This window comes from Osmerus eperlanus, chromosome 28 (assembly GCF_963692335.1).
Source record: "Osmerus eperlanus chromosome 28, fOsmEpe2.1, whole genome shotgun sequence".
Taxonomy (NCBI): domain Eukaryota; kingdom Metazoa; phylum Chordata; class Actinopteri; order Osmeriformes; family Osmeridae; genus Osmerus; species Osmerus eperlanus.
Window position 1 is genome coordinate 5,263,164 of NC_085045.1, and position 27,616 is coordinate 5,290,779.

A 27,616-nucleotide genomic window follows, 5' to 3' on the forward strand; every position below is an offset into this window, starting at 1 on the left:
CATCTGGCAGACGCCTCACCTTTTATCAACGCTCCAAATAACATTTCGTCCTCGTCGTCTCGCGGCCGGACAAACCCGGTCAGGGGACATTAAATCGGATGACTGTGAAATGTCATAATAAAAATGGAATGCTAACAGCTTCCTCCTCCGCCCAGTCCTCATCTCTCCCTCCCTCACTCCCTCCCTCCCCCTCCATCTCCCTCCCTGTTTCAAGTTCCCCCCCTCTCTTCATGGCGTGTCCTCTCATAGTTGGAATTGAGGTGTGTTTTTGGGGGCGGGGGGAGAGTTATGGGGAAGTGTCAGGGGAAGGGGTGGCGTGGAGTGGCACCACTTCAGAAGAGGTCAACCTGCCCCCCTCCCTCCCTCCCTCCCCCCCCCCCACCCTCCACACCCCCACCCCGGGACCATTAGAAGCCATTAGCCCGGATCCTCCTCCCCCATTAGTATGCATCAGTCCCAGTACCCACGCTGGCAGAGGAAGGGAGGACGGATGGAGGGAGAGACGGAGGGAGGGAGAAAGGGGGGGGAAGGTGTGGAAGGATGGAGGGATGGAGAGACAGAGGGGATGTGGAGGCACGGGGGCGACCAGGTGACAGGCTGGACACTGGAGGGTCTCCGTTCATCAGCGGTGATATGCACCGTAGTACATCGAGCTGAATAAGGAGCTCATGGTGAGCTCAACTCGATATGGACCATCCCTAAACGGGATAGTACGGTGGCAAGGTAGGGTGACACGCACACACACAGCTAAATACACACACACACACACATTAATGTCTTCTTCTACCTCCCCCCATCTTCAAGACAGGGGACTCCATAGAAACATCCTGTGTCCAGACCACAGAGACACATGATGAGGGGGAGATGAGAGAGAGAGAGAGAGGAGGAGGGCTGAGGCGTTCGGCTGTGTGTTATCAGTTCCCTTCAATAGGAAGAGGGGTGGGATTAGGGAGAGCACACAACTCTAGGCACACACTGGGACCTCACAGTTCTTGGGGGGTGGGGGGGGGTCGGGAATCAGCTGGTGAACGTTTTAATATTGTTGCCACTTCCATTACCAACCACTCCCCCCCCCCCCCCCCCCCCCCGCTCTGCCAGCCAGCTGAATGTCATCTGATACGTCTGTGCAGCTTTAATGATGTTCCGGGCAGGGGTGGGGTGGGGGGGGGGGTGGGGGGGAGGGATTCTCATTGTGTTCGCTCCTTGTTGCCGTTGCGTCGGGATGTCGTCTGCCGCTTGGCGCGCCGCACTTATAAAGCCCTCGCCCCCCCCCCCCCCCCCCTAAGGCTAAGTGTGATGTGGTAGGGTGGTGTGTGTGTGTGTCATTAGTGGTGCTGGGTGCTGTTGATTGGATGGACATCCTCAGCGAACACGGTGGTCACAGAGCAATGCCTCACACATTCGTGCGTCGACACACACACACACACAATACTAGAGGAGTATTGTGCATCATTAGTATAGCAGCACTTGCGCTTATCCGTGGGTCTTGATAAGGTACATCTGTATTACATTCTCTTACTGAAGAGCATCGGTGGAGAGGAATACGCTAGCACAGAGAGGACACTGGAGTCCTCTTCAAATCCACCCCGCTGTCCCCTGCCTCCACGCCCCATCCCTCTGTCCCTCTCTCCCTCTACACAGCCACCCCTCCACCACCACCCCCCCCACATCCCCCCCCCCACCTCGCTGGCCACGCAGACAGGCAACAGGGAGCAGTGGAAGCGAGGACGGTGACTAGCGGGAAACGAGAGGGCGAGGAAAGACGGAGGAAAAAGGTCTTTGCTTTAACCGAGCCCCCCAAAAAAGGGGGTGGAGTCGTGAAAGGTGAAATAGCTTTTCTCCCCCCCCCCCACCCCCACCCCCCTCTTTTTTGATTTTACACCGTCTCCCTCTATCTTATCCTCTTTATTACACACACAAACACAGACGCACACACGGAGAATCCCCTCCCCGCCCTCGTCCTGCGTGTGTGCGAGAGGAGTGGCTTCGCGTCTTGCCTCGGCCCTGGAGCTCCCCCTACTGAAGGCCCGGCGCCACTGCGGCGCCGAGAGCTCTCGCCGCGGCTGGCCAATGAGGCGTCGCCGTGGGTATGTAGGTCACGCGCCCGTGTGTTGGCCCGTGGAGTGTTTTTCCCGGAAAGATCAAACGCGCCACCCGGCAGGACGTTCAACTTAAATCAGAGCACGGTTTACAGACATGCACACACACACACTTTGGTTTCCGCATTCTCACACAAACAAACGCTCATAGAAACAAATGTTTACAGGCTCCCAATCAAGCACAACCACTCGAGCAGACAAAGTAGGCCGCTTGAGCGCGGCGCGATCACCGGGAGACAAATCCCAGCGTCCAGATGAGAGCGACAGGAACTCTTTGTTAATGTGGGAGAACAGGCAGTGCGTCGCTGTATACACGACTGTGATTGCAGGCCTGCGTTGAACATGCCCTCGGAATTTTCGGTAACCCAAGAGGCTCGGCCTGTCAAAGAGAGGGAGCTGTGCGCGTGTGCGTGACGCACGCACGCGTGCACAAACGAACACGTGTGTTCGTTTGTGTGTGTGTGTTTGTGTGCGTGTGACGGCTGAGTGACAGGCAGGGAGGGGGGAGGGGGGGGGGTTAGCCTTGTTGAGACAAAGGGATGGGTGGAGGGGCTTGTGTGAGGGGGCCTCAGGAGCCCATAGAAACAATACACACGTACACACACGCGCGCACACACACACACACACACACACAGGCACAGCCAGACCACAGAGACAGTGGAAGGAGGCATTCAGGTAGTCTCAATGGACCCTGTCAATGTCTTCTCTCTCCGCTCTCCTCCTCCCTCCTCCTCATCCTCTCATCCCGTCCTTTCTCTTTCAGCTCCGCGCCTTTGTCGACGTGAAGCTAGCGCTACGTCGACCCTACGCGCTCCCGACAGCAGAGCTGCCGCAGCGGGGAGGCTCTCCCAGTTTGCGAGCGGCAGGAACAAAAAAAACAACGTCGGCTGCGGGTGATTCGACAGGCTACCGGAGACCTGTTGCCTCGTTTAACCACAAGAGGGGGCAGTCGAGACCGTGTTGCTGGAGACTGCGGTTGAAGTCCCCCGACACCCCCCCCCCCCCCCCACGCACACACACTCACGTATCTCTGCAGGATCTGGTGTCTCTCGTGGGGGTCGTCCAGCATGTTGACCGAGAGGTCGGAGATGGAGACGGCAGCCGAGGCCGTCAGGGTGACCAGCAGCACCAGGACGCCCTCGCCCTCCTCCAGGGGCATGTCCAGCTTGTGTGTCTGCTCCTTACTCAGGCCTGACAGGTCTACCGTACACCTGGAACACACACACACACACACCAACACACACACACAGTGGAGACAGCACTAGGCCTATGAGTGAAACACGTTGACATAGCAGGTACTGGCTGGGGGCTTGGATGAAGAGAGCCCACACCCTAGTGTGTGTGTGTGTGTGTGTGTGTGTGTCTGTGTGTGTGTGTGTGTCTGTGTGTGTGTCTGTGTGTGTGTGTGTGTGTGTGAGGCCCACCTGCCCATGAAGTCATCCCTCTTGCCTGCGTCTTTGTCCCAGACGGTGATGTCGACGTAGCCCCCCTGTTCCTCGTACAGGTGGAAGTCAAACTGCTCCCTCCACTGGGGGTTCAGAGTCTTCGGTATCGTCTGTGGATGGAAACCAGTGTTTCGATCTTTAGGACACGTGCAAACGTACCGAGTCTGTGACTCGTTCCCACAGAAGGTTCAGCAATGCCATAGATGTTGGACGTTTTTGATTCTACAGGTCAATGTTTTCCTGGGAGAGTGCGAGGGGGTACCTTGCTCTTGTACTTCTGATGGCCCAGTCTGAACTTCACGTAAGGGTCACTGAAGCCATTGGTGTCCATGGGTTGGAGGTCGCGACCTTCTATTAAACTGATGCTCACTATTCCCCTCCACAGCTGAGCTTTCTTGTGTACATCTGACAGACGTATACTCTGTTGCTGGAGGTATTCGCACACACGCACACACACACACAGACACACACGCAGAGAAATGAGTACATGAGCTCCTGGCATCGATGACAGTGTATCAGGGGTCCGTGGACTGAGCCGGAAGAACACACGGACACAACGGACACACAGGCGCCACGGCAACACAAAGAGGTGCAGGCAGAGGTAGGCGATCACAGATCACAGTGAAACACAGAGCATCTGAACAGACTGGGCTCGGAGGGCGGTGATCTCCAGGCATGCTGAGGATCACCACTGGAACATAAGAAGTGTGGACCTGCAGTACAGCATCACACAGACACACACAAACACACACACACACACGTACACAAACAAGGGCCAATGACTGGGCCCTGAGACTTTGACTGATTGCTTCTGAATAGACTCAGCAAATCCACTCAGCAATATTGTCTGTATTACTAATTCTCTTTGATGCTTCCCCCTAGTTTAGGAACGTTTTCAGGCAGTTTTCTAATCGCTTACAGGCCTATTTAACCCCTCCGAAAGTCATGCTGCAATGGCTCCCAAAAACAAAGACGGGGTACTTATTTGTCAAACAAACACATCGCTCCGAGTTATCTCCCTGTCTCCCTGCCTCGTTAGAAAGCCTCATTAGTGGCGTCTTTGTTTGGCTTGAATTTCATTAAACTCTGAACAAACCCTGCCGCACAAGTGCAGCGCTTTGATCTGAAGACGAAACCTCTTAATTTTCCATTCTCCAGACATTAAACAATGCGAGTGGCTCCCTCGGATACAACCACCCATGCAGAACTCACGGTCGGTCTCGCCGCCATGTCAACTCGCTGTTTGCTAATAGTGGCAGGCTATGCTAACTCCTCATTGCAGCTGAAGCCTAATTGAGAGGCATCGTTATTGTTTTGTTGCAACATCGCTCTGATTACGTAAAAGGCATGGCCGATGTGGATTAGGAAGTAAACAGTGCGTAGCCAAAGTGGAGCACGGAAGACAATGAGCTGAAAACCGCTGGATTGGAATGCCACAATGAAATAATAGTTTATGCAAGCTCATACAAAGCCCTGTATATGTGAACTGTTACAAGTTCCAAAAAGCCAAGACTTTGGATGAAGTGAGGGGCTGAACAGACTAAGACGTTTAGCTTTTCTGAACTAATACAGACGACAGAAATGTAATTATATTTGGTCATAATCATCTTATATTAGTTCTTGCATAGTTTGTATTCTTTGGAGTCCAACACGATTAAAGAGAAGTGGGGTGCAGTATAAATAACTGCTCGAGAAGCCAGGCAGGCGTTTACGCACCCAAGAGTAGGGCGTGCTAGGGAAGTACAGTAGCTAGTTAGCGTCAGAGCTAATTCCCGAGTCACATGCGGGATGGCCCAGTTTGGAGCTTCAAAGGGTTGGTTTGGGGGAAACACTACAGCAGGACGCCTGCCCAACGCCAACCAGAAACACTTAAATATGTTTCTGTGTCTCTGTATTACCTCAAACTTTTGCCACACCCAAAAGGCAGGCCTTTGCCGTTGGAGGGAAAAAGATGACAACTTTTTTGGTGTATCAGAAACTGTATTTATCACATTATGATCTCAAAGAGATCTGCTTCTGACATCTAAGGAGTAACTGAGCTACTGTGCAATGCACCATGCTATAAACAAAACATATCTTAGGTGACACAGATAACCATTGGCTGAGGACCAGGTATGAGGGCATGCATGCGCCAATGAGAGGAGCCCAGACCAGCATGCCTTCTGCTGGGATGAGGTAACAAGACAGCCAACACCAGGAAGGCGGAAGAAAGCGACGGGTCAAAGGTCACGCGGCCAGGGAAGATGGAAACGTAAACAGGATGTGGATCGATGGAGAGGAGGGGCAGGGGCCCAAGTGAGACCATCCTGCCCTCCTAAAACAAATGCACTGGATCCATTAGGTGACACCAGTCTGAAGGTTCATACCACCCGGTCTCCCTCTATTCAGTGCCCGTCTCCACCACATTGCTCTTCACAGAGGGAGAGGGACCGTATGAGGGTGAACGATGACAAAAAAGTACACACAAGAACACAGGAGGTTTTATTTCCTCACCCGACAGCTGCAATACACCGTGTCTGCTGCCTAAAGCAAGTGTTTGCGACAAGCTTGTCTTTCGAAAGTGTGACAGTGCACTGCTTGGCTCAGGTGAGATGGGGCGTTTGTACTCTGTGTGTGTGTGTTTACGTGTGTTTGTTGTGTGCACAGCTGCATTGCCCTCCTTTCTATTCCAGTGAGTTCACGATGAGAGGGCGCGTAGGAAGAATAAGCCACTCCTCCCCTCAGCATAGCGTGCATGTTAGCTGCGGGTCTGGACTGTATATTGCAGCGTGTGGAAAATAAAATCTGGTGGAGCGAGGAGACAGGAAGGGCGGGGGGGTGGGGGGGGGGGAAACTGATAAAGATGGACACACCGAGGCTCCACCAGTAACCCAGGACAACAGTGGAGGGTGCTGGGGGGGGGGGGGGGGGTTGTGAAGTGGGGGAATTAGGTTGTCGAAGGCCAGGCGAGTGAGTGTGTGAGCGTGGGTGTGTGTGAGCGTGTGGATTACCTTACTAGTTCGTTTCCCGCTCCTTCTTAAAAGCTGAAAATGAGACAAAGCCGTTACAGAGCCCTTTCCTGTCGCACCTGTCGGGTGTTGAAAGGTCAGAGTTCACCACGAGGGGGGACAGGGAGAGGGGTCATGGGGCGGCCGCTCGGATCCGACTTGGGCCGCTCTGCCAGATCGGAAATCCATTCGAAGAGACCCACGCCGAGCCACCTTGCTGCACGCGCTGCGTGTGTGTGCGGGCATACTGTATGCAAATGCACGCATACACACACACACACACACACACTCTCTCATGGACAACATGCAGTCCTCCTGCACACTAAGTGGTGGAAAATGCCACTGTACATTTAGCAGATGTACTTAGCTGGCTGTTCAACAGTGCTCCTGAACAAATGGTTGATCATATTTTTGGTGCCCTACATAATATGCTGCATATAACTGGAGAATCAGTCCTTCTCAACCCTTACATCAGAATCCATGTAGTACGAATGACCATAAAATAAATTTGGAGTTGTTTCGATTTGGGCCAGTAGGTGGCGATAGTGAAACCCAAAACTAATTCCATCACAGTAACCTTGTGCTCTTTTATCTCAGTTTGAGAGAACCAAAATGATGCTTAACCTAAATAGAGTTTATTTGTTCTGTCAAATGTGGAGTTTCTGAACCAAATAAGCAGCAGAATGAAGACATCAGATCAAAGAGAATAAAACATTTCCCTCTGGACTCTGCCTTGTTCTTTATCAAACATGCAGGGGTCCAATTAACCAAACAAATAATTGAACAGAAATAAATACGACTCTGAAACACTGAGCACGTCCACAGAGGAAAGAACCCACATAATTAGGAGAGACAGAATCCTGCACTCTTTGAACATGGAATACTTTTTTCCCCCCATTTGTGTGTTCTGCGAGCGTGATATGCGCCGAGGATCTTATTTCGAGCTGTGTGAATTAATTTCCGAGTCGAAAGCTGGATGCATCCAGGTCCGAGTTCAACTACAGGCTGTCCTCTTGAGCAGTTTCTGTAGTTCCAGATCAAACTTTCAGTTAAGGGACAAAACTGCCACTTTCTCCGTCAATGTTAGCGTCTTGCTCCCTTGGAGACAAACTCACACTGCTCTAAAACTCAGTTAACAATCACTACACACTCCATTGTAATACACGGCATGCTCAATTAGACTACACCATGTAATGCTACACTGCTGTATATAAACATGAGCCCCGACTGGTGGTGGTGTAGGTACAGTACAAATCACTCAGTACTCAGTGTGACAACAATAGAGAGTGTGACTTCAGTCTCCCCTTGTTTTTCGCATGTTCCTCTTACTAAATCTCTCGTTATCGGTAGGAGTCAGGCACACAAGATGAGTGATTATACACACGTTTCACAGGAAAGAGAGGTGAGATAGGAGATGGGAGGATAAGACAAGGGAGAGCGGGAGGGACTGAGGAAGCGAGAGAGGGGGGTGGAGCAGAGAAAGAGAGAGAGAGACTGTCAAGGAGAGAGAAAGAGAGATAAGAGTGATGAGGAGAGTAGTTACTAAAGAGGACGGAGAAAGAGACAACGAGAGAGAGAGAGAGAGACAGCGAGAGAGAGAGAGACAGCGAGAGAGAGACAGCGAGAGAGAGAGAGACAGCGAGAGAGAGAGAGCGAGACAGCGAGAGAGAGAGAGAGAGACAGCGAGAGAGAGACAGCGAGAGAGAGACAGCGAGACAGCGAGAGAGAGAGACAGCGAGAGAGACAGCGAGAGAGAGAGAGAGACAGCGAGAGAGAGACAGCGAGAGAGAGACAGCGAGACAGACAGCAAGAGAGACAGCGAGAGAGAGACAGCGAGAGAAAGACAGTGAGAGAGACAGCGAGAGACACTTGACTTACAGCTTCCCTGAAGTCCCCCTCTTTCGGTGACAGAGTGACAGCAAGGTCAAGGGTGCCTAGGTCATTATCAGGATATTGGGGGTCCTTAAGATCAAGGGTCACGTCAAGGGTCCTTCGAAGTAGAAGAGGGATAATGTCACACCAAAACATATATTAAACAAAGCTCGTTATAATTGTATTATACATTAACTCATTACAGTTTTTCTCGATTGCTAAGACACATTTCTTGAAACGGTGACCCATTTTCTCAAACTGTGAACCCTAAACCTCATCTTTAAGCACTATTTACAAAACCTCTGAATCGTATGCAAAAGGAAACTTTCACCTCAAAACAGATGTATCTGGGCTCAAAGTCAAACACTGCTCTCAAATCATAAACAAAGTGATCAAAACGATATACACTATCAAGCAGTCAGTAAACAATACACCAAAAAATAGAAAACACATTGTTCAAAACATATAGTTCTCATGTATCTGTCATTGTCTATGATGAACAAAAACATGTTCTAGCATAGTAGCTCAAAATTGATCAGAAATTAATACTCTGCTTTGCTCTTTGCAAAAAAAAAATCCTTTCTCCTCCTTGTACCCTATACAGTACTGTACCCTGCATCTCACAAACATGTCCTTTGTCTCTCTGATACTGTAATTCTTGTTCTTTGTTGATATGAACCTGCAACCAGTCAAAATCTATTGAGCAGTCAGTACTGTTACTGTAACAAATGGAAAGCACAATGTTCAGGGCCATACAATTTGTTCATTGTACAGTATACAGTCAACAAAGCACTGTACTACAGTATACAATACTGAAAGGGACAAATATCTAAGGAGTAAACTTGTAATCAATGTGCTTCTTCTTATCTTTGGGCTGGGTCAGGCCAGAGCACTTCGACATCACAAGCAATATTTTTCCACCTTCAACAACCTGTTTGCTCTCTGAACTGGCTTATATTGGTTGTGTCACATCATTTGAAAACAAGTGAAATCAATTTTGAGTGGTTGTGTTTAATCAATGACATGTTTTCTCTATTTGTAATTGATTGTTGCCACTTGTGTTCACCAGTATGGATGACATGTGCATTAGAGTGCAGAATGTGTTTTGAGAATGAGTATGTGTTTAGAGTTTTGCTGAAAAGTGAGATCCGCAAATCGTGTTTTACCATGTGAAATGGTTTAAGGTATTGACAACAGACTGCACAATTAGCTAAATGAGTTCAGGCAACTGAGAACTTTGTTCAGCCAATGGGTTTTAGTGTTTTAGTGATTGAGAAAAACTGTAAGCAGCAGTCAGCAGAATTGCACTGTATGATTATGTATGTATCCATAAAAGAACACTAGGGGGCAGTGTTGAATAATTTCTGAAAACTACAGTGTCACTGGAAAGCAATAAAGAGAGAGAGAATAAAGGGAGACAGAGAGAGAGACAGAGAGAGACAGAGAGAGAGACAGAGAGAGAGACAGAGAGAGAGACAGAGAGAGAGAGAGAGAGAGAGAGAGAGAAAGAGAAAGAGAAAGAGAAAGAGAAAGAGAAAGAGAAAGAGAAAGAGAAAGAGAAGAGAGAGAGAGAGAGAGAGAGAGAGAGAGAGAGAGAGAGAGAGAGAGAGAGAGAGAGAGAGAGAGAGAGAGAGAGAGAGAGAGAAATTAGGGAGATAAAGGATGAAGAGTGAAGGATTGGGTGGTTATGTCCTTCAGACCTTTGGTGTTCCAGTGACTCCAGGTAAAGGTAGGCAGACCCCATGAAGTCATCCTGAAGGCCAAAGTCATAATCAAACACCTGGAACAACAACACAACAGCACTGTTACCAACACGGCAAACGTCTCCCAAATTCAACCGCAAAAGTCAATACTCACACCAACCACAAGTGGGTGCTCTGTAGTAATATGTAAACAGTCTCACAGTAATTCCAAGGGAGGTCGAGAAACGGAGCGTTAAGGACCCGGATCCCAAACACACGCGTGTCTAGTCCAGAGTGCTGTGTGGGGCTCCTACCGTGTACCTTAACGTAGAGCGGCTCCCTCAGGCTATCCACCAGCAGGCAGAACCTCTCATCCCACACCGGGTTCAGATTCTTGTGGATGGTCTTGCTCCGGAACACCTCCTTCCCCGCGATCTTAAACTTCACATAGGGGTCGCTGGTCCCTGCGGAGACACAGGGCAGAGAGGGTGAGGGGTCGTCTGGAACAGAGTTGCTACGTGATGAGGTGATTGTTGGCTCTGGGTGAGGTGGGAGAGGACACGCTGAAGAGAATGATGCTTTGTGTTCCGGAAGCAGAAGGCCTTGTTCTCTTTCCGTAGGGACAGACAGAATTGAGTCTCTCTCTCTCTCTTTTTTGATTTTATTCAAGAGAACGCTGCACCTTTTTCTTTCCTTTCCAAAAATGTCGAGAAGGAACATTTTTGGCGAGGAACAGAAGGTTTCAATTTAAGAGGCGACTGCAAGATGAACCCTTCTGTTCCTCACTCCAAATTTGCCTTCTCAACGTGATGACAAAATGTCTGAAAATTTGTATACATGCCTCACTTCTCATGAGGACCAAAAAATCCTCAAGGACCCATAAGGTCTGAGCTTACAGTAGGCAGTAAGCAGTAGGATTGGATTTCTTGCGTCATGTGTTGAGAAGTTGTATTTTGATCGATATTGTGAGACTGCGTTTTGACACTGTATAAAATCCCATTCACTTTAGTCACTTAGTGTACTCACGCAAACACACTTTCTAACACAATAGTGCCCGTGGCTCAGTTTGCTACAGTGTAGAATATGTATCCTTGTGGCTACGGTTCAAATCCCATTACAAGTAAGAGCCTTGAGATTTAGAATCCTGCAGGTTGAAATGTGCTTTTACAGTTCGTTGGTCGGCTGTTAAGTCTAACCCTCGAACATGTCAATTTTACAGCCTTGATGCTTGTGAGCCCAGTGGCAGGGCAGATCACACACAGATGCTGCTCGTCCTCATAATCGCCATCATGTGACTCACGCTCCAGGTCATGTGACTCAGGCTGAAGCCTAATTGGCCAAGACAGAGTGGCAGCCCCTGAGCGTGCTCTGTGATGTCGCCGTCCACCGGCTCTTTCTCTGTGTCTTTGTTATCTTCCTTATTTATAATTACTGTGGTCTGTTCTAGAAAGACACCCCCACAAAATGCGCAGACTTGTTGCTGGCAACCCGTCCTACCCTCTACATCTTCAAGAGAGGATCGGAGAAGCTCCTATGCCAAGAACATGTTCAAACACTTGTTTGTTCCATCTTGGACCACGAAACACAAAAAACACAATCAATGGAAACGGTCTCGATATATTTACTTCCGTCTGTTGCAGTGGGACAGTTCAGTTGTGAGTGAATGTGTTTTAAGGTTAAGGTTTTAGTAAAAGTAAAGAACAAATGTGGAATGTGTTAAGTGAGACTGTAGTGTATGTGATCTGTTTACTAGAGGGTGGTTCCAGAGAAAAATACTGAATGAACCATAACGTTTTATTCTATTCTATTAAACATGTTGTGCTTTCTTACTTTGAATTTGTTTTATGATGCTTCCCAAGTCAAAAATATTTAATCATAGAGTAAAAACAATGTCTATATTTGACCACTAGATGGGGATCTTGATTAAGAGTTAGTTTTATGGGACATAATCTGATGATCTTCATTTATAACTGTGACCAACCAGTGAAAATATCTCTAGGCAAACACAAGCCATATCAACACAATTTCTCACTCTCTCTCTGTTTCTCTTTATTTCTCATACACACAGAGACACACACACGCACAGACACACATGACATTGAGACAGGGAGAGGATGACACAAGTAATTTTGCCCTACCTATTCGCTTACCATTACACAACGATTTATCACGGGGAACATGTTCATTACCTTGAAAAATGGTCATTGATCCAACTTCCTGATCACAGACTCACCCACCCTTACTCTCTGGTGTTTTTAATGAATAGGTCTTCTGGTGCTATTTAAAGAGAAAATCAATTCACCCTCCAGCCAGATGAAAAATATCACAGAAACTGGGTTTCTTTCACATTTACCCCCCGTAAACACGTTTTGCGGCCACGATTAAGCCAAGGGGCTACAGACGGGGGTCCTTTATCTTATTGAATAACGCTGTAGAGAAGGACAAGGAGGAGAAGCCTGGGTAAATGTCACCGTGGTGAGGATCTCTGCTGTGCTTGGTTGTCTGTGAAAGAGACAGGCTGTCAGGCTGCGAGGGCCTCGCGTTCAGCCTGAGACGAGAAGCCACCTGAAGGAGACCCATGGGAGGACCAAACATGCATCCACCAACTCTGTTCCTTCCTACCGAGCCACAGGGATGTTCTGTCCACCTACTGTCCTGTATCATGAAAAGCGAATACAGTATATGGGATGTGTATTGCTCTGCATTTGACTGCAGATCAAGAGATACAGGTTCAAAGTCCGCCCCTTGTTCAGCCCTTTAGATCTGTGTCTGCTAAACAAATATATCACACTGACATTTGAGCTGTCCTTGTCTTCAACATGGAGGCATTCTGTCTGGCATGTGGACTTTGCATCCCTGGATGGACTTCTCCCCTCGCTCCCTTCACGGTCACGGTGTCTGTGTGTGTCTCTCTGTGTGTGTGTCTCTCTCTGTCTCTCTCCCTCTCTCTCCCCCTCTCCCTTTCCCCTCTCTCTCTCTGACGTGTCCCAGGGAGGGCTTTTCTCTCTGGGGTTCTCTCCAGGAGACACTGTCCATCCCATCAACACCACGTGTGTTGACCCGAGGGAGGTCTTTCCGGAAAATGCTGAAGTGGACTCGAAGCTGCCAGCCTGACTGTTATGTGGAGTGGCAGTACACTAACTCAGGCCTTCTGGGACAACATATACACTCGATATACACTGTAAACTGCATACTTCAAGATACACTCTACACTACCCCCCCTAATGCCTTTTAGGGGTTTCAGCAAAGAAGCCGTTCAGAGGGTCATTGAAAGGACGTAGAATATTCTAAGAGATGAGATGTGCTTTAGATGAGGTAGTGCTGTATGTTGTTGTTATTGTGCTTTGCAACATGGGTAATGTAGTGCTGACGCCAAAGTCTCAGACACCAAGCATTCCTAACTGGGTGAGACGCTGTATATTCAGAAAGACCTGACAAGCAGAAGGATACTCAGAGGGAGGTAACGTGTCAAACTGTCAACATTACAACTGAAGACTCCCCCCGGGACATTTATCGACCTTAAAGTACAGATGGAAATTGCATAAAAGGGATCAGTCCGGTAAGTAGCCCTAGTCTTCTCATGCTGACTGAGTTTAGCCAGGAGAGCCGCTGGATGCTGCACCCAGGTTCGGGAACGCCACTTGGCGGTTCCCCTCTTGAAGTGCGGCCCCCATGCACCCGAGTCCAGCAACCCCTGTCCACCACGTCGGTCGATATCCCTCCGACACACACCAGTGATTCAGCCCGTCCCCACGACGCCCTCCTATACAGCTATAAACGGACCGATTAAAACTATTCATCCTGCAGGCTGAAGAGCATGAAATGGAAGTTCCAGGGCGTGGCATGTCGGTCTTCAGGCACGGGCTGTGCTCAGGTGGAGGGTACAATGTCGTAAGTCCTTCCCAGGAACAGCACGCCGCTGAGGAGAGAGAAAAGCAGCTACTGTGGAGCGTGGAAATGGAAGGCAGGCAGAGTGCCAAGCTCGCTCAGTCAAGGTGCGTCGAGTGACTGCAGGATGGATGGTCAGGCGGGCGAGCTGGCAGGTGGGCAAAACGACTGCTTTCTCCCCGAGCACTTTTTCCTCCACACGACGAGAGGAATGGGAGGAATGGATCTTCCGATGAATAAACACGACCGCTATCCACTGACATTCGTTTCCTTCAGTTCAGTCAAGACACTCGCGTATTCGATTTGAAAACGTATTGATAACCATGGACATGGAAATAGGTTTGACTTTGGCGGAGTGGATGAATCTAAGGGAAGCACTCCCTCCCTCCTCGATGCGACACATACATATATGAAATATGAGACAGGGAGCAATGCAGATGATGGATAGAACATACAGACAGCAAGGGGGAGAGGGGAGAAGGGGATGGCAGCAGCACTGATCATACAGCAACCGCGGGTGAGTGTGTGCGTATCCTTGAAATGCCGCCTCATCGGACGTGGCCCGATAAGCTTGAGCTGCTAACACAGGTGTGCTTAATGAGCGGATGACGCGCGCTGCCCGAGTGCCGTGCCTGAACTAGCTTCGCTCGTTTTGGTGGAGGCGATTCACTCACGGGCACCAATCGAGCTGGTTTCGATTGCGGCTCCCGTGACCTGTCAGCCAGCCGAATGGGTCGTCCAACACACTCGTCACTGCTGAGGAAACAGGGGGGGCAGGGGGGAAGGAAACACATTCCCCCAGTCCACTTCGCTTCCAGGAACTCCCATCAGCTCGTGCCGTAGCCCGACAGACAACCTCCTTTTTCCTCACGTGGCTTATCGCGTAACTCGGGATGCTTACAGAGTTGTGGGGCGACCGCAGTGCTCGCTGATGGCCGTGTAGATGTGGTGTGCCAGCCCTGTGGGTGAACTGGGAATACTGGTCATGGACGAGACTGAGGTGGTACATGGCCAGCTCCCCCATGACCCTTACAATACCCCTGTGTCCCTTGACACTCCTAATGTCACCGGATGGGACCTGACTAATTCATCGACAACATCATGTTTACAAGTGAATATCACACAATTCAGACAAAAGGGGATTTGTAGGTGATGCAAATACTACTTCTGACCATGAGGGGGCAGTGTGTCTCTGTGTACAGTCCCGGAACACTGTTTTGGAGTTGCAGAGAGCCACAATGATACACATTAAATAAATGGTAAATAAATGTTTCTTTCCAGTCCTTCTATGGAATTTAGAGTACAGGCTATTTTGAAGTCTGATAAGCACAGCTGTTTGTTCTCTCTCTCACCCCTTCTCTCTAGTACGCTTCCCTCAGTGTGAAAGCATATCAACTGTTTTATGTCCCCTCATCACACTATCTTCCAGACGGTTGCATCTCTTTGCAGTTGGTACTTATGCCCTGTAATGGCACTTGTCTTGCCTTGCATAACAGCGGGAACTGCCACTAGGTCCTAGGTCCACTACCCTAGGTCCACTAGCCCCTGCTATTATAACCTAAATGACATTAGCATGCCAATGACTTGTGACCAATGAGAGGGGATTGAATTTATGGAGGAGTTGTGTCAATCTTGAAAGAAATACATTTGAATAAACCAAAATATTTCCTTCTCACAAACTCTATGGCAATGGCAACAGGAAATGATTACAAAACAAAGTGAATCAACTTCCCCATTCTAAGAGAAAACACTTTTCCATCGCTGAAAACAGAACCAGGGCAGTCATATACCTGTAGCAATGGCCCGAAGCTGATTTAATTAGCACTCAGTAGAGCCACACTGAAACATTACAAGATCTCTCTCATTCTAATAGGGACATTAACATTCAAGGTCTATCTAGAGACTCAATAAATGCCCTGTAGAAATGCAGAAATGTGGTCCTCTCTCCCCAATCATTCACTTCAATGATTGGAGAACGTCCATTCTGCTCACACGCGGAGAAAAGTACACACGCTTGTACTCAACTCAGCCATGGAGAAGTGTTTGCATGAACGACGACACAGAGAAATGCAAATGCTTTGAAAGACGGCGTCAGTATCAGGGCACAGCCTCTCTATTCCTTGAAGGTAAATGGAGTCAACCTCCATCTCCAAAACAATTTGCTGTTCCCGTTATCTAAACTATTGTCTTTGTCCACCATCTCTCCCGTTCTTTCTACTATCACACCCCCGACACACACACACACACACACACACTCATAAACACACTTTATCAAGCACATAATGGTGTGTCTGTGGTTCCTCAAATCCAGATTAACTGTGTGTTGATTCTATCATCTCTACTAACACGGAGACACACACACACAGTATTCAGTCAAACAGATAGGGCTTGAGTCATGTGAAAGGCAAGACCTTGACCTTGTCCAATGAGGCTGGCAGGAGGAGGGATGAGTCAAACTCTGTGACAGAGGATGAGAGATAGGCCCGGGAGAGATGACCTGTGGATGAGGATTAGCTCTCTGGATAGGAGCTAGGGTGAGGTACCACACCTAAGATATCCAACACCCCAAATCTCAAGTCGGGTCACTTTCACTGGACTGTGGGTGGTGCAATGCTGTGAAGACGTTGATATATGTGATCTTGAGAGTCCCACATCAGTTAACATGAGAGAGGAGAGTGTATAGGATGGTGACGTGTTTACGGCTATACATTAAAAGAGCCAGTTAGCCCATTACAGTGCTATTACAGGAAAAACTTTACTGAACCTGGAACTTGGGATTCATTTTGAGAGATGAATGAATGAATGTCGTTATACTCACTGGATCATTATTCATAATTAATGAGGTCATGAGTCACAACTGGCACAAAAAGGCCAGAAATATCTCCTTTAGAGTTTAGGATCAGGTAATTAGATTTCCCAATAGGAAAGGCTGTCATCATATCCTCCCAAAAAGATATAATCCATTTTTAATGAGTCTCAGTGTGTCAAGACAGTATCATTCCTCCTGTCTCGACACAAGTCAGGGTAGCCTTTGATAAGAATCTGTACAAGACACAGTGTGTTGACAGTTCTTTCACATATGCACAGAAAACATAATATTGTAAATGTAAACTGGGAGTGAAAGTGCAATCCACCATAGTACATTCTAGAGTAAAACACCTGGGCCCTCACTGTCCCAGTCGCTTCCTGGATGTGCCACATTAATAATACCATGAATATGCATGAAGGACACCTGCAGCCCAGATTAGAGAGTAGAGACTATATATTATGCATAAATGTGTATTGCCTTATTAAACCAAGATTGGAGATTGCAAGAAAACGCTCTGTTTATCGCTAAAATTCCCCTTGAGCTGGAACACATCTCTCTACAAGACTGTACAAGAAGAGAATATATGTTGTTCGAGTCAATAATTCAGAGTATACACAATGAAAACTGAAATGAAATATTAAGCTTCCTCAAATTGGTTGATGAAATGAATTGTCTACAGCCTCAAGAGTTGGATCAATTGAGTAAACTACACCGTAAGTATATTAGAGGTTTGGGTGGGTTGATAAAGTAAGGTTTGCCTTCAGGGCAGGGGGCTTAATGTGAAACCAATACTATTGTGGGATTACTGTAATGTGCAACTGTAATGCTCCCTTGGTTTGCTCAAAGCATTGACGTTAAAGCTTATCTTATGCCAGAACATGCTTACAGCCTGTTATACAGTTTAATAGTGTTCAGTATTACCACCATTCTGCATAAATCATTGTATACGGTAGACACATACACTGTAGGGTAAAAACAATTATAACTGAGTACAGACAGACAGGAAATAGGATAGCCTCAACAAGTCTGAGAAAAGCTTTTTATTCCAAAGCTTAACAATTAAAAGCTGCACTATGACTAACCTCAAACATCGCCCACAAGTCGAACCAAGTGATGGGCTTTTCCTGAACTTGTAAACTTAACTTTGCAATAAACCACAGTTGAGTTCTGACCTTGTTTTGATCCGCTTTTCATTTTTGGTGGAGTTGGTGTAAAAGAACATATTGAGCCGAACAAAGTTTTCAGTGTGACAAATCCCTCCATGCCCACCTCCATCTCTCCGTCCTCTTGTCACTCGTATATTGAATTACCAGAGGACCAAGGGCTGGCCCTCGGATTGCCTGTCAGAAAAGGCTTTATTTAAGACACATCCAGGTAGAGCTCACTGGTGCTTGATATTGGGTACAAGGAGGGCGTGTGGTAAGTTGTTCATGGCCACGACATAACCCCATCTCCCGTGAACGAATGAACCAAGACTGCCTCCTGGCCCCTCCCTCCTCCGGTAGCCAGCGAGCCCCCGCCGTACAGATGGATGACTGCTCAGCGTGGGGGTTCCCATTTCCCAGCACGCAATCTGGAAATCATCACGGCCTGCCAGGAGGACGTGTGGGCCCTCCTCGAGGGACCTCCATCCTGGGGAAGCCCCCCCAAGAAGGAGAGCCTGCCCCACACCTCATCACCGAGACTGGCCTTCAGACAGACTGATGTCAGGCTGTTCCTGATGCTCAAGACTGGGAGAGCCTCGTTCAATCTTGCAACGTGCTCCCACTTAGTGGACCATGAGAGATGTATTTACAGTATGTGTAAATACATCTCTGTGTAAATACAGGGGGGGGGGGGGGGGGTGTACAGCTTGAGTCTGACAACCTGAAGAACCAGAATCTTTCACGACTGACACTCTCCACCATCTTAACGCTCTCTTTCAATCCGCCTTCGCCCACTCGGTGACACATCGTTACAAAATCCATTTCCTAAAGCACAAGCAAACTTAAGTCTCATATCAATCCACCTCCTTCGACACACCTCGTACGCAGAGAGGACCCGGTCAAACAGGATATGAGCACCGGTGATCCATATCCTGCAGTTAGATCTCTCCACAGACTTTCCAGTCCACTGACGATTACATCCTGCCTCTCATTCCAGACGAATGAGGCCTTCGTCAGGACCCTGATGAGTCAGCCTCGTGCACGTTCTACCAGCTAATTATCACCGCTCGCTCTATTTACCAAGATGTTGAGGTCCAAACCACTCATTTCACACTACTACAGTTTGGATAATGAATAACTTGACATTTGAAAAAGTAAACTCAAGGAATGGAGACGGGTCTCCAAAATGGAGACGGGAATTATTTAATAAACCCTAAGAGTGATATGTCAGGCACTAGTGTGGGTCACATTCGGAACAATTCCAACACGTATCTGCTTTAAATATAGCTCTGTATGTCAGTCCACGAAGCAAGATAACTATAGGCTACGTATCTTGCTCAGTGTATAGGTTTTGAATGTGATATGCATTTGCATACACTTGATTTGCATACACTTAAAAAAAACAACAACAAAAAACTGCATGGAATACAGGGGGTTGGCACAGTAACAGGATTGGATGGATTAACATAATGTAGACGAGGAGAATACACACACACACACTCCTACACAGACAGCAGAGAACAGTGAAATACAATGACCAAAACAACAGAGCTAGATGTACTATAGGAGTCAGACTGAGACCCAGGGGGGAGAGTGTATTTATGGCTCAACGCTCCTAGCATCTCCTCTATTCTGTGCCAGCACGGATGAACTGCCCAGGGCAGAAGACTTTCCCAGGCACCCATTACACACACACACACACACACACACACACACACACACAAAGCACAAGGCCTGACCTATTCAACTAAAAAAGGATCAACTTTAACCCAATCCACAGCAGGCAATTGATTCCCACATCCAAAGCACAAAACAACACCATCTGTCTTACTTAGGGTGTGCCCTAAAGTATCACATGAAACAGGCATAAAATAGACCCAACGATCGCAGGGGCATCTCTTCAGCCCTGCCATGGGAAGGTCTCGGAGGATGTCCCCTTCCCAGGAGTCTTGTAGCCAGCAGAGCATGACCAGCACACTGACATCTGTCCCCTCTCCCGGGACAGCCTCTCCATCCCCTCCACAGGTGAGCCACACGAGTGCGGAGGACACCTCCACAACTGCTGCCAACCATGGAGCTGCCTCTGTCCCGTCACCCAGGGACCCCCCACCTCCCTGGGGGGAGAGAAGCAGGCCTGGGTGGGCCTGCCTGGTCATGTGGACAGTCTTAGATGACCGCTCGCCACCAGTGACAGCTCAGACAGGTGTGAGTGGACTGGCGAGGATATAGGAATCCGACCGAGCAAGGTTACTACGCCAAAGAACCAAAGAACATATTTCATTGTTGATATTCAAAAGGGAGTCGACACAAAACTGTCCAACATCCAAAAAAACGACCTAGAATATGTCTGAACTAGCCAAAGAATGTTTCAGTCCTGTTCCTACTAGTTAGGGAAGTTGAAGACAGAGTTCAGGAAGCAGGTTTCTGGTCCATGGTGTCAGGTTTCAGCCCATACAGGGCTCCCTGTCAGCTCTAGATGAGGGACAGCGACTCTGGGAGGTCCCCCTCTGTGACAACAAAGGCCTGAGCTCTACTCGTGAGGAGTGAGAGATTAGAGAGTGATAGCCGTCTGTACATCTACACAAACACCCACACTCGATAAACGCCTCTCTCACTCGCATACACACACACACACACACACACACAGGAGTTACTTATTCTTGGGTCAGGTGATAGTCAAATGCCAAATTGCAAAGTACATGGCCTAAACCTCACAATTACACAGAGAGCATGATGGGGCTTCGGCTCTGGGACATAGTGGCTGTGTTGACTCCTCTGATGACACCCATGTCCCCGTTTCCACCTGGGAGAGTGGACACCTACATGGAATTTCTGCTAAAGCTAAGGATGCCGGTAGCATCTATATCCGATCATTAATATCGTTTAGGCGATGCATGACACCCAGGATCCAGGTTCCTGCTGTCTGTCTGGGGACTGGTCAGGGAGTCTCCCTCAGTCCTGTCGAACGCCCCTGAAGGAGCATTCGTTTTGATGGACTTTGGAGAAACAATTTTGAAGAAAAAAAAAAAAAGAATAATGCTTAATAATGAAAAGTGTGCGTTTTGGCAAATGTGTTTGACTTTGTGCATACGTATATCCAAGTTGTGCATTAAAAAGTTGTAGATGCTTGCATACATATATAAAGGTTTTGCAATTTTAAGTTTGGTGTTTTTAAGAGGAGTTTTGACCTCTAACATACGCATGTGTTTTATTAGAAAGAATGTGCATTGGCAAATGTTTTTTAAGAAAGTGCTTGCATAATATTTTAAAGAGTGTTAAGAAATAGCTGGAAAATGTTTTAGAACCTTTTTTACCTTTTTTGAATTTTAAAAAAAACTTTGTAGATGTGCATCTTAAAATAGATATGTAGTATTGCTAATGTGTAAAAGTTTAAGACAGAGTCTTAAACTTTCAGTATGATAAATGCAGAGGATGTGGTTAGGAAATGCTTGAATAGATGGAACCACATTTAACTTTTTGGAGAATACAGGAAACGTGTAGACCGATACCTGGGTCAAAGTCTAGACAGGGCCATCACGTGTTAAAAGAAATAAGAATGAAAGTTGGGGGTAGAGAGAGAAGGCTTTTTGAGAGTTGTACTTCCGTGAGTCTAGTAGTCGAGGTTGTTAGTTCCTGAGCCTGTTTTTCTGTAGTGTCCGCCTGTGCCTATTTTAGCAAAGAGTTTTCTTTTCTGTCAGTTGTGCTGCTGTTTTACTAGTGACCCAGGGTCCGCGTTTTCCTATTTTTTTTGTCGTGCCTTAATCAAGGAGGCTTTAGCGTACCTTTTTCTTTTCCTTTTTTACACTTTTGTATCTGTTCCAATAATCTGCCAATACAAATTTGAAAAGACAGTCGTTGCTCTACCGCCCATTTGTGCGCCCCCCGCTCGAGACCAAGGGATCCACTCAGCGCCCCACGCCGATACTCAGGTGAGTTCCCCGGGAATCGCGACCAGTCATTTAGGCACGAAAACTGCCCAGCTGGTGTTTACGCGAAACAGGGTCTTGAAGTGTTCATCTGCTCAGACACATATACTCTCTCGATAGGTGCGGTGTTGCGTCTCACAGATAAACTAACGGGGGGAATAAGGGCGGAGGAGGGCCCTTGAACGTTTTTGTTATCGGGTGGGAAGGGCGCGGTAACCGGGAGCGAAACGTATAGCCATAGGAATAAGTGATCGATAAATTATGATGTTTTGCCCAAAAAAGGGCCTATAAACGTTTGCTGCTATAAAAGATCCCTCCAGGTTTGCGTGTCAGGAGGCCCCGGTGAGCGTCTGTGACACCGTGGTTTGGTTGGGTGCGGAGATTCCTTTCCTGGGAAGGGAGGGAGCCTCGGACTAACTCGTAGCCAAGCGTGTGTTCTCCGCACACGTAGCCTATACAAATTCGTGAGACCCCGTGCGAGAGTTGGGTGATTTGTTGCCGGGGGACCAGCACCCCGGTCAGCGACCTCGAGTCCCCACACGCTCGTTCGACAGTCCCAAGCTATAATGACCGGTCCTCGTGAGCCAAGGACAGATGACTGGTTAGAGGACACCTCACTCCTCATTACCCAGGGGGAGAGAGAAAGAGAGAAACAGAAAGAGCAGGCAGGTTCTCATGGCATTCGCTGGACCTGCTAATGAGGACACTGTGGCCACCAGTGTCCCCTGCAAGAGAGAGAGAGAGAGAGAGAGAGAGAGAGAGAGAGAGAGACCCAATGCATCTCCCACCTGTCCTGTCCCTGATGGCGAGGTTGTGTCCCATCTTCAATATGATGTCCAGCTGGTACATCTCTGGGCTGGGAGGGGGAGGGGGCTCTGCATTACTGGGCCCCACAATATTGATGCCCTGCAACCACACACAGAGAGAGAGAGAGAGAGAGAGAGAGAGAGAGAGAGAGAGAGAGAGAGAGAGAGAGAGAGAGAGAGAGAGAGAGAGAGAGAGAGAGAGAGAGAGATGAGTTGAGGACAGGATCAGCAGGATACAGTACATGAACGCCTCACTATGAATCATGAATCCTTCAACAACCAAGACACTTTCAGGATACAATAAAAACTATAATTATATATATTTTTGGTGGGGTTACAAATCAGTTTGTGAAATTTAATAGACTAACTTAGCTTATTACAACAACAAAAAACACATGTAACTAACAAAAAATACAGTGCCCTTCGCGTCGAGTTTGTTTGGGAAGTTGAGCTGTGTTTGGCACTGTACTTTGAAGCCTGCATACGTTAAATGCGGAAGTAGCATATTTTGTCTTGAACATTGATCTGAATATCTTCATACCGTATTGTCGTCATCTACTTCAGGCTAACGTCTCAAGGTAAATACATATTAACTTAAACTGTTAGCTATTTAACGTAGCTGATGAGAATGTCTGGAATGATGGGAATGCCTGGAAATTCGGATTTTCCATTTCGCTCTTTAAGTCTTTTTGCCAAGAGTGCAACTCAGTATAGGCTAATTTAAATAGACTGCAAGCACGTCGAATGTCAGCCTGGCAGATTTATGCGCCGAAGTCTCTTTAGGCCATTTTTACATGTCCATTTGTCGCATGACAAAAGCTTGCTTTCAAAGCGTTATTGAACTACAAAAGCTTTTACTTTCGAAATAAAAATTGGTGATTGCAACTTCCATACCGACAAACACCTATAAAAAATAAATAAGAGATTTAAGCATCCACATATTGCCTTCAAAGCATTATTATTTATTTTTTATACATTGCATTTTCCCCATCCATTTTCACATTCTTACTCTCTCATTTCTGCATGACTGTGTTCAGCCTATTCGGCTCTTCTATGTGTCATCGACCATCTCCGGAGGAGGGGATATTCTAACGTTTCTTCAGTTTTTTCCCCCTCTGAGTTTTCGGAAGTGTTTCCTTGTCCTCTAAAAAGGGCTATACGAATACAGTTTGATTTGAAATTTGACATGCCATGCATATCAGGTCACTGCATTGCTTGTCCATTTTGCTTTTAAAACAACTTCACTTTACGTTCTCTCACTCTCCCATACTCCCTTTTTCTTGTACTATGTCTTGAAATGTTTAAGGTGTAATGGTGTCCCACCTTCAAAGGGATAAGAGAGTACATGCTGTAGACTTGACTTGGTACTTGCCATATCATCTGGCAAACACCCAGACTATCTGAAATACTGGTTCAAGATGCTGCCATGGGAACATTAAACAAAGTGAATGAAAGACATGTGAATACACTTATTTGAACAATTGTTTTTCACATATTTTCTGATTAAACTAGACATGGTCATCACCCTCCTCTTTATGATTTTACCTTTTGGACAAAAATATGACAAAATGTTTTTGTTTGCAGTGACAATGGATGTTTGTGAGGCATTGCTGGGAACTCTGGAGGATTTGACATCACATGATTTGAAGACTTTTAAGTGGTACCTGGTCCAGGATGTGCTGGAAGGTTTTCAACCCATACCTAGAAGCAGACTGGAAAATGCTGACATATTAGACGTAGTAGATGAAATGGATAACAGGTATCGTGATGGAGCTGTCAAAATCACAGTGAAGATTCTGAGGGATATTAATCGGAATGATCTTGCTGAAAGACTGTTGTATTTCGTTGGAAAAACAAAAGGTGTCAGAACTTCCTCTTTAGCATGCTCCAACATTACTGTACTGCAAATGTTCCTAGTGCACACAAACCTCATCACCCTCCCACTTGAGTCACTTTGTTTTGCTAAACAACTTCTTTCTTTCCGTCTGTGAGATGTTGAGGTACCTTCAGAAACCTGTGACACTAAACAGGATGCTGTGGTGAATAAAGTGGTGAAGTTGCTGAATGAATTTGAGAAGCCTGAAGACAAATCAGTCATCATAGATGTAGTCAAGAAGAAGTTGGAGTTAGACCTGAATAAGGTAAGAATTTTTAATTTATTTTTTTAACTCCCAAATCAGTTCACAGCCCACCAGAACTGCTAATAGGCCAATTACAAATTATAACAATTTCCATATATCCCCAAATATTATAGCCAAAGAAAAAGTTATTGATGAATTGCCATATCACCAAAACATTACATTGTAATTGTGTCTTTCAATGTTCTACTTTTTACAGATCCCTCACTATAAGATGACCAGCTCGCCCCGTGGAATCTGTCTCATCATCAATAATGAAATATTTCCTTCTGAGGATAGACCAGGATCATATACTGATGCTGGTAGATCCAAATAGATAGTTTGATACTGTTTTTTGCCATCATTCGATTCAGTATATCATATAATTCTATTCAGTCTAGTCTGTCTGCCACAATTTGAAGCATGTAGATGGAACACACAAGACAAGTGGTCAGGATGTGTTCATTTAAAGTATTCTCCTCTCTCAGTTTCTTTGGCAAGGGTCTTCAATTGGCTGGGATTCTGGGTTGTGATTGTTGAGGACCAAGGGGCACAGAAGATGCGAGACACACTAAAGCTGTTTGCTGGGTTAAATCCAAACTCTGTAAGAATTTCAGTAGATATGAAATGTTGACACCTTAGGCTGCTGTTCAATTTTGATTAATTTTTTAAACAATTATGTCATCCTCAGAAAAGTATTAGTAGATCGACTTTGCATTCTAATCATTCTAACCTAAACAAACAGCTGTCCGAGTTAAAGAACGTGAAGGAGTGGGCTGGTGAGCGCAAGAAGTTTATCGACCTGGACGGGATTATCCAACATGGCGATGCCTTTGTGTGCTGCATCTTGAGTCATGGCTGCAGCGAGGGCATCTATGGATCAGACGACGAGGTCCTGCCCTACAAAGAGCTCCTCAGCTTCTTCAAAGGGTCTAACTGCAGTGCTCTCAAAGACAAGCCCAAACTGTTCTTCTTCGAGGCATGTCGGATCGAGACAGACAAACGGAAGGGGAAAACGACTGAATCAACTTTAGAAAAGAGCGATAAATTGTCTAGTGATGACAGTGGCAGATCCGCAAATTCCCAACGCAAGCCTGATTACGACATCCATGACGATTCTGACATGCTAATTGCTATGAGCAGCACTGACAAACACAAATCTTACAGAAAAAAGCAAACTGGGACCTGGTTCATTCAGTCTTTGTGTGAACAATTGACACAAGGCTGCACCAGGTAAGGTCTGACAAAGTGTTTACACTAGTTCCAATTGTAGGACAATAAGTGTTGAAATAACTTGCTGAGACTTGTGTACAATATTATTGATTTTGTACAGAACTTTAAAACAAGTGAACATGACAGTAGATATAACTATTTGTGTTTATATCAAAATGTCTAATTAAATTGTTCCTTCTCTTCCTCAGAGGAGAAGACATTGTGACGATTCTCACTGATGTTGGTGGTGAGGTGAGTAATAAGGAAGACCGTACATACCATGCTACGTACGGTCTACAAATTGCCAAACAGATGCCTGAAGTTACATACAGACTACGCAAAAGACTCGTTTTGCCTTTACCTCCACTTGGTCACTAGCACAAGAGCTATCATGCTAAGCTACTGTGCTAGCCTGGAAACTACAGTTTATTACTTTTCACTCCCATTATTGACAGAAAAACAATTTTTTATCAGGACAACAATTCTCACTGTCTGTTTGTGGGATATCTTGTCATCTGTAAATTAAATGTTCTGAACACATTTAATAATATAGCTTTTTTTAGTATTAAAGTATTATCTGATACTGGGATTTGAGTAGAATAATACACAAGGGTATACATTTGTGGTGTTTTATTTTTTCATATCATTCCATACACTATTCCACATATTACTCCTGTGCTTGTATATGGTGTTTAAACAAATGACTTAAACTTCATGACTATTTTACATTAGATTATATACAGTCCTCTGATTAAAACATGTTCATTCAAACCAGCAATGGGTGGTCCATCTACTGTCCTAACTACTGTGCTCTAACAACCTGTACATTTGTATAAACATTGAATGAGAGACTGATATATGATAGATAGAGAGGCCATAACTGAGTCTAGCGCTCAGCCTACTGTATATTGTTTTCCTGGTATCACTTCCTGCACTATGTTCCTGGTTTAGGTGTTCACAGTTGCATACTCTGGTAACCTGACAATCCTAAATTAGACACTGTCTAATTGATAATAGTATAGCACAGCTAATCTAACTCATTGTGCATCAGATTTTCCATATTGTGATAAATGATTTCTGATGGACCAATGAAGTACCAGAACTAGGGGGCAGGGTATAGCTCAATGGTTCGAGCCTTTGACTGCAGATCAAGAGTTCAAATCCACCCCTGTATATTGTACTTTGAAGAAAATTGAATATATTACTTTACATTATAGAACTGACCGTAATGATTTTCAAACAGTGTTTTTCATTATCACCCCCCTAGTGGTCACTGTAGATACATATACAGGGCGGCCCTCCTTGCATCCCAAACCTGTCCAACCCCTTCTCCTCGTAGCTTCACAGGGGTCTGTGGCTGTTTTACCGGGAGTTTAACAGTTGGCCACGCACATCATTTCGAGAGTCGAAGAGAGAGAGGACAAACCCCCCGGTGAATAAGAAACGACGGGCGATCGAGTTTCACTTCCTCCTCCGAAAGTGAGTGAGAGAGAGACGATAGTCAATAAGATCTCCCACACCGTGAACCACAACCGATGCCTTTTCATCTGGTCTAGCTGGGATAAGCTCCAGGAAAGAAGGATGATAAATGTTGAAAGTGTTGGAGACAGGCCCTTGAAACATGCTGT

The 27,616-nt window shown here is 46.5% G+C and overlaps 2 protein-coding genes across 4 annotated transcripts in view; one reads left to right on the plus strand and one right to left on the minus strand.

The window, feature by feature from the left end:
* Positions 1 to 27,616, minus strand: part of LOC134014904 (multiple C2 and transmembrane domain-containing protein 1-like) — a 62,898-nt gene that overhangs the window by 18,278 nt on the left and 17,004 nt on the right. Inside the window, exons 2-9 of the mRNA XM_062454084.1 lie at positions 22,642 to 22,759; positions 10,407 to 10,549; positions 10,104 to 10,183; positions 8,410 to 8,521; positions 6,535 to 6,567; positions 3,807 to 3,971; positions 3,524 to 3,654; positions 3,124 to 3,310 (exon numbers count right to left, since the gene is read on the minus strand). Coding sequence (XP_062310068.1) covers positions 3,124 to 3,310; positions 3,524 to 3,654; positions 3,807 to 3,971; positions 6,535 to 6,567; positions 8,410 to 8,521; positions 10,104 to 10,183; positions 10,407 to 10,549; positions 22,642 to 22,759 — 969 coding nt within the window. The remainder of the gene's footprint in view (positions 1 to 3,123; positions 3,311 to 3,523; positions 3,655 to 3,806; positions 3,972 to 6,534; positions 6,568 to 8,409; positions 8,522 to 10,103; positions 10,184 to 10,406; positions 10,550 to 22,641; positions 22,760 to 27,616) is intronic.
* On the plus strand, positions 21,603 to 26,766 carry LOC134014940 (caspase-8-like). 3 transcript variants are annotated; one of them, XM_062454141.1, is made up of 7 exons: positions 21,603 to 21,856; positions 24,244 to 24,519; positions 24,652 to 24,800; positions 24,997 to 25,099; positions 25,265 to 25,380; positions 25,522 to 26,009; positions 26,198 to 26,766. In XM_062454141.1, exons 2-7 carry the CDS (start codon positions 24,249 to 24,251, stop codon positions 26,364 to 26,366), a joined length of 1,296 nt encoding a protein of 431 aa, XP_062310125.1. In that variant the 5' UTR covers positions 21,603 to 21,856; positions 24,244 to 24,248; the 3' UTR covers positions 26,367 to 26,766. The 3 variants fall into 3 exon arrangements, with proteins under 3 accessions (XP_062310125.1, XP_062310126.1, XP_062310124.1); XM_062454142.1 differs by lacking the exon at positions 21,603 to 21,856 and adding an exon at positions 23,142 to 23,237; XM_062454140.1 differs by lacking the exon at positions 21,603 to 21,856 and having other exon boundaries at positions 23,826 to 24,519.

Excerpts from the sequence above, each read along its gene's own strand:
- LOC134014940 (XM_062454140.1), top strand. The coding sequence starts at position 24,174 with ATGGTCATCACCCTCCTCTTTATGATTTTACCTTTTGGACAAAAATAT. Across the intron at positions 24,520-24,651 it reads TTTCGTTGGAAAAACAAAAG|ATGTTGAGGTACCTTCAGAA; the intron begins GTGTCAGAACTT and ends TCCGTCTGTGAG. Across the intron at positions 25,381-25,521 it reads CTGGGTTAAATCCAAACTCT|CTGTCCGAGTTAAAGAACGT; the intron begins GTAAGAATTTCA and ends CTAAACAAACAG.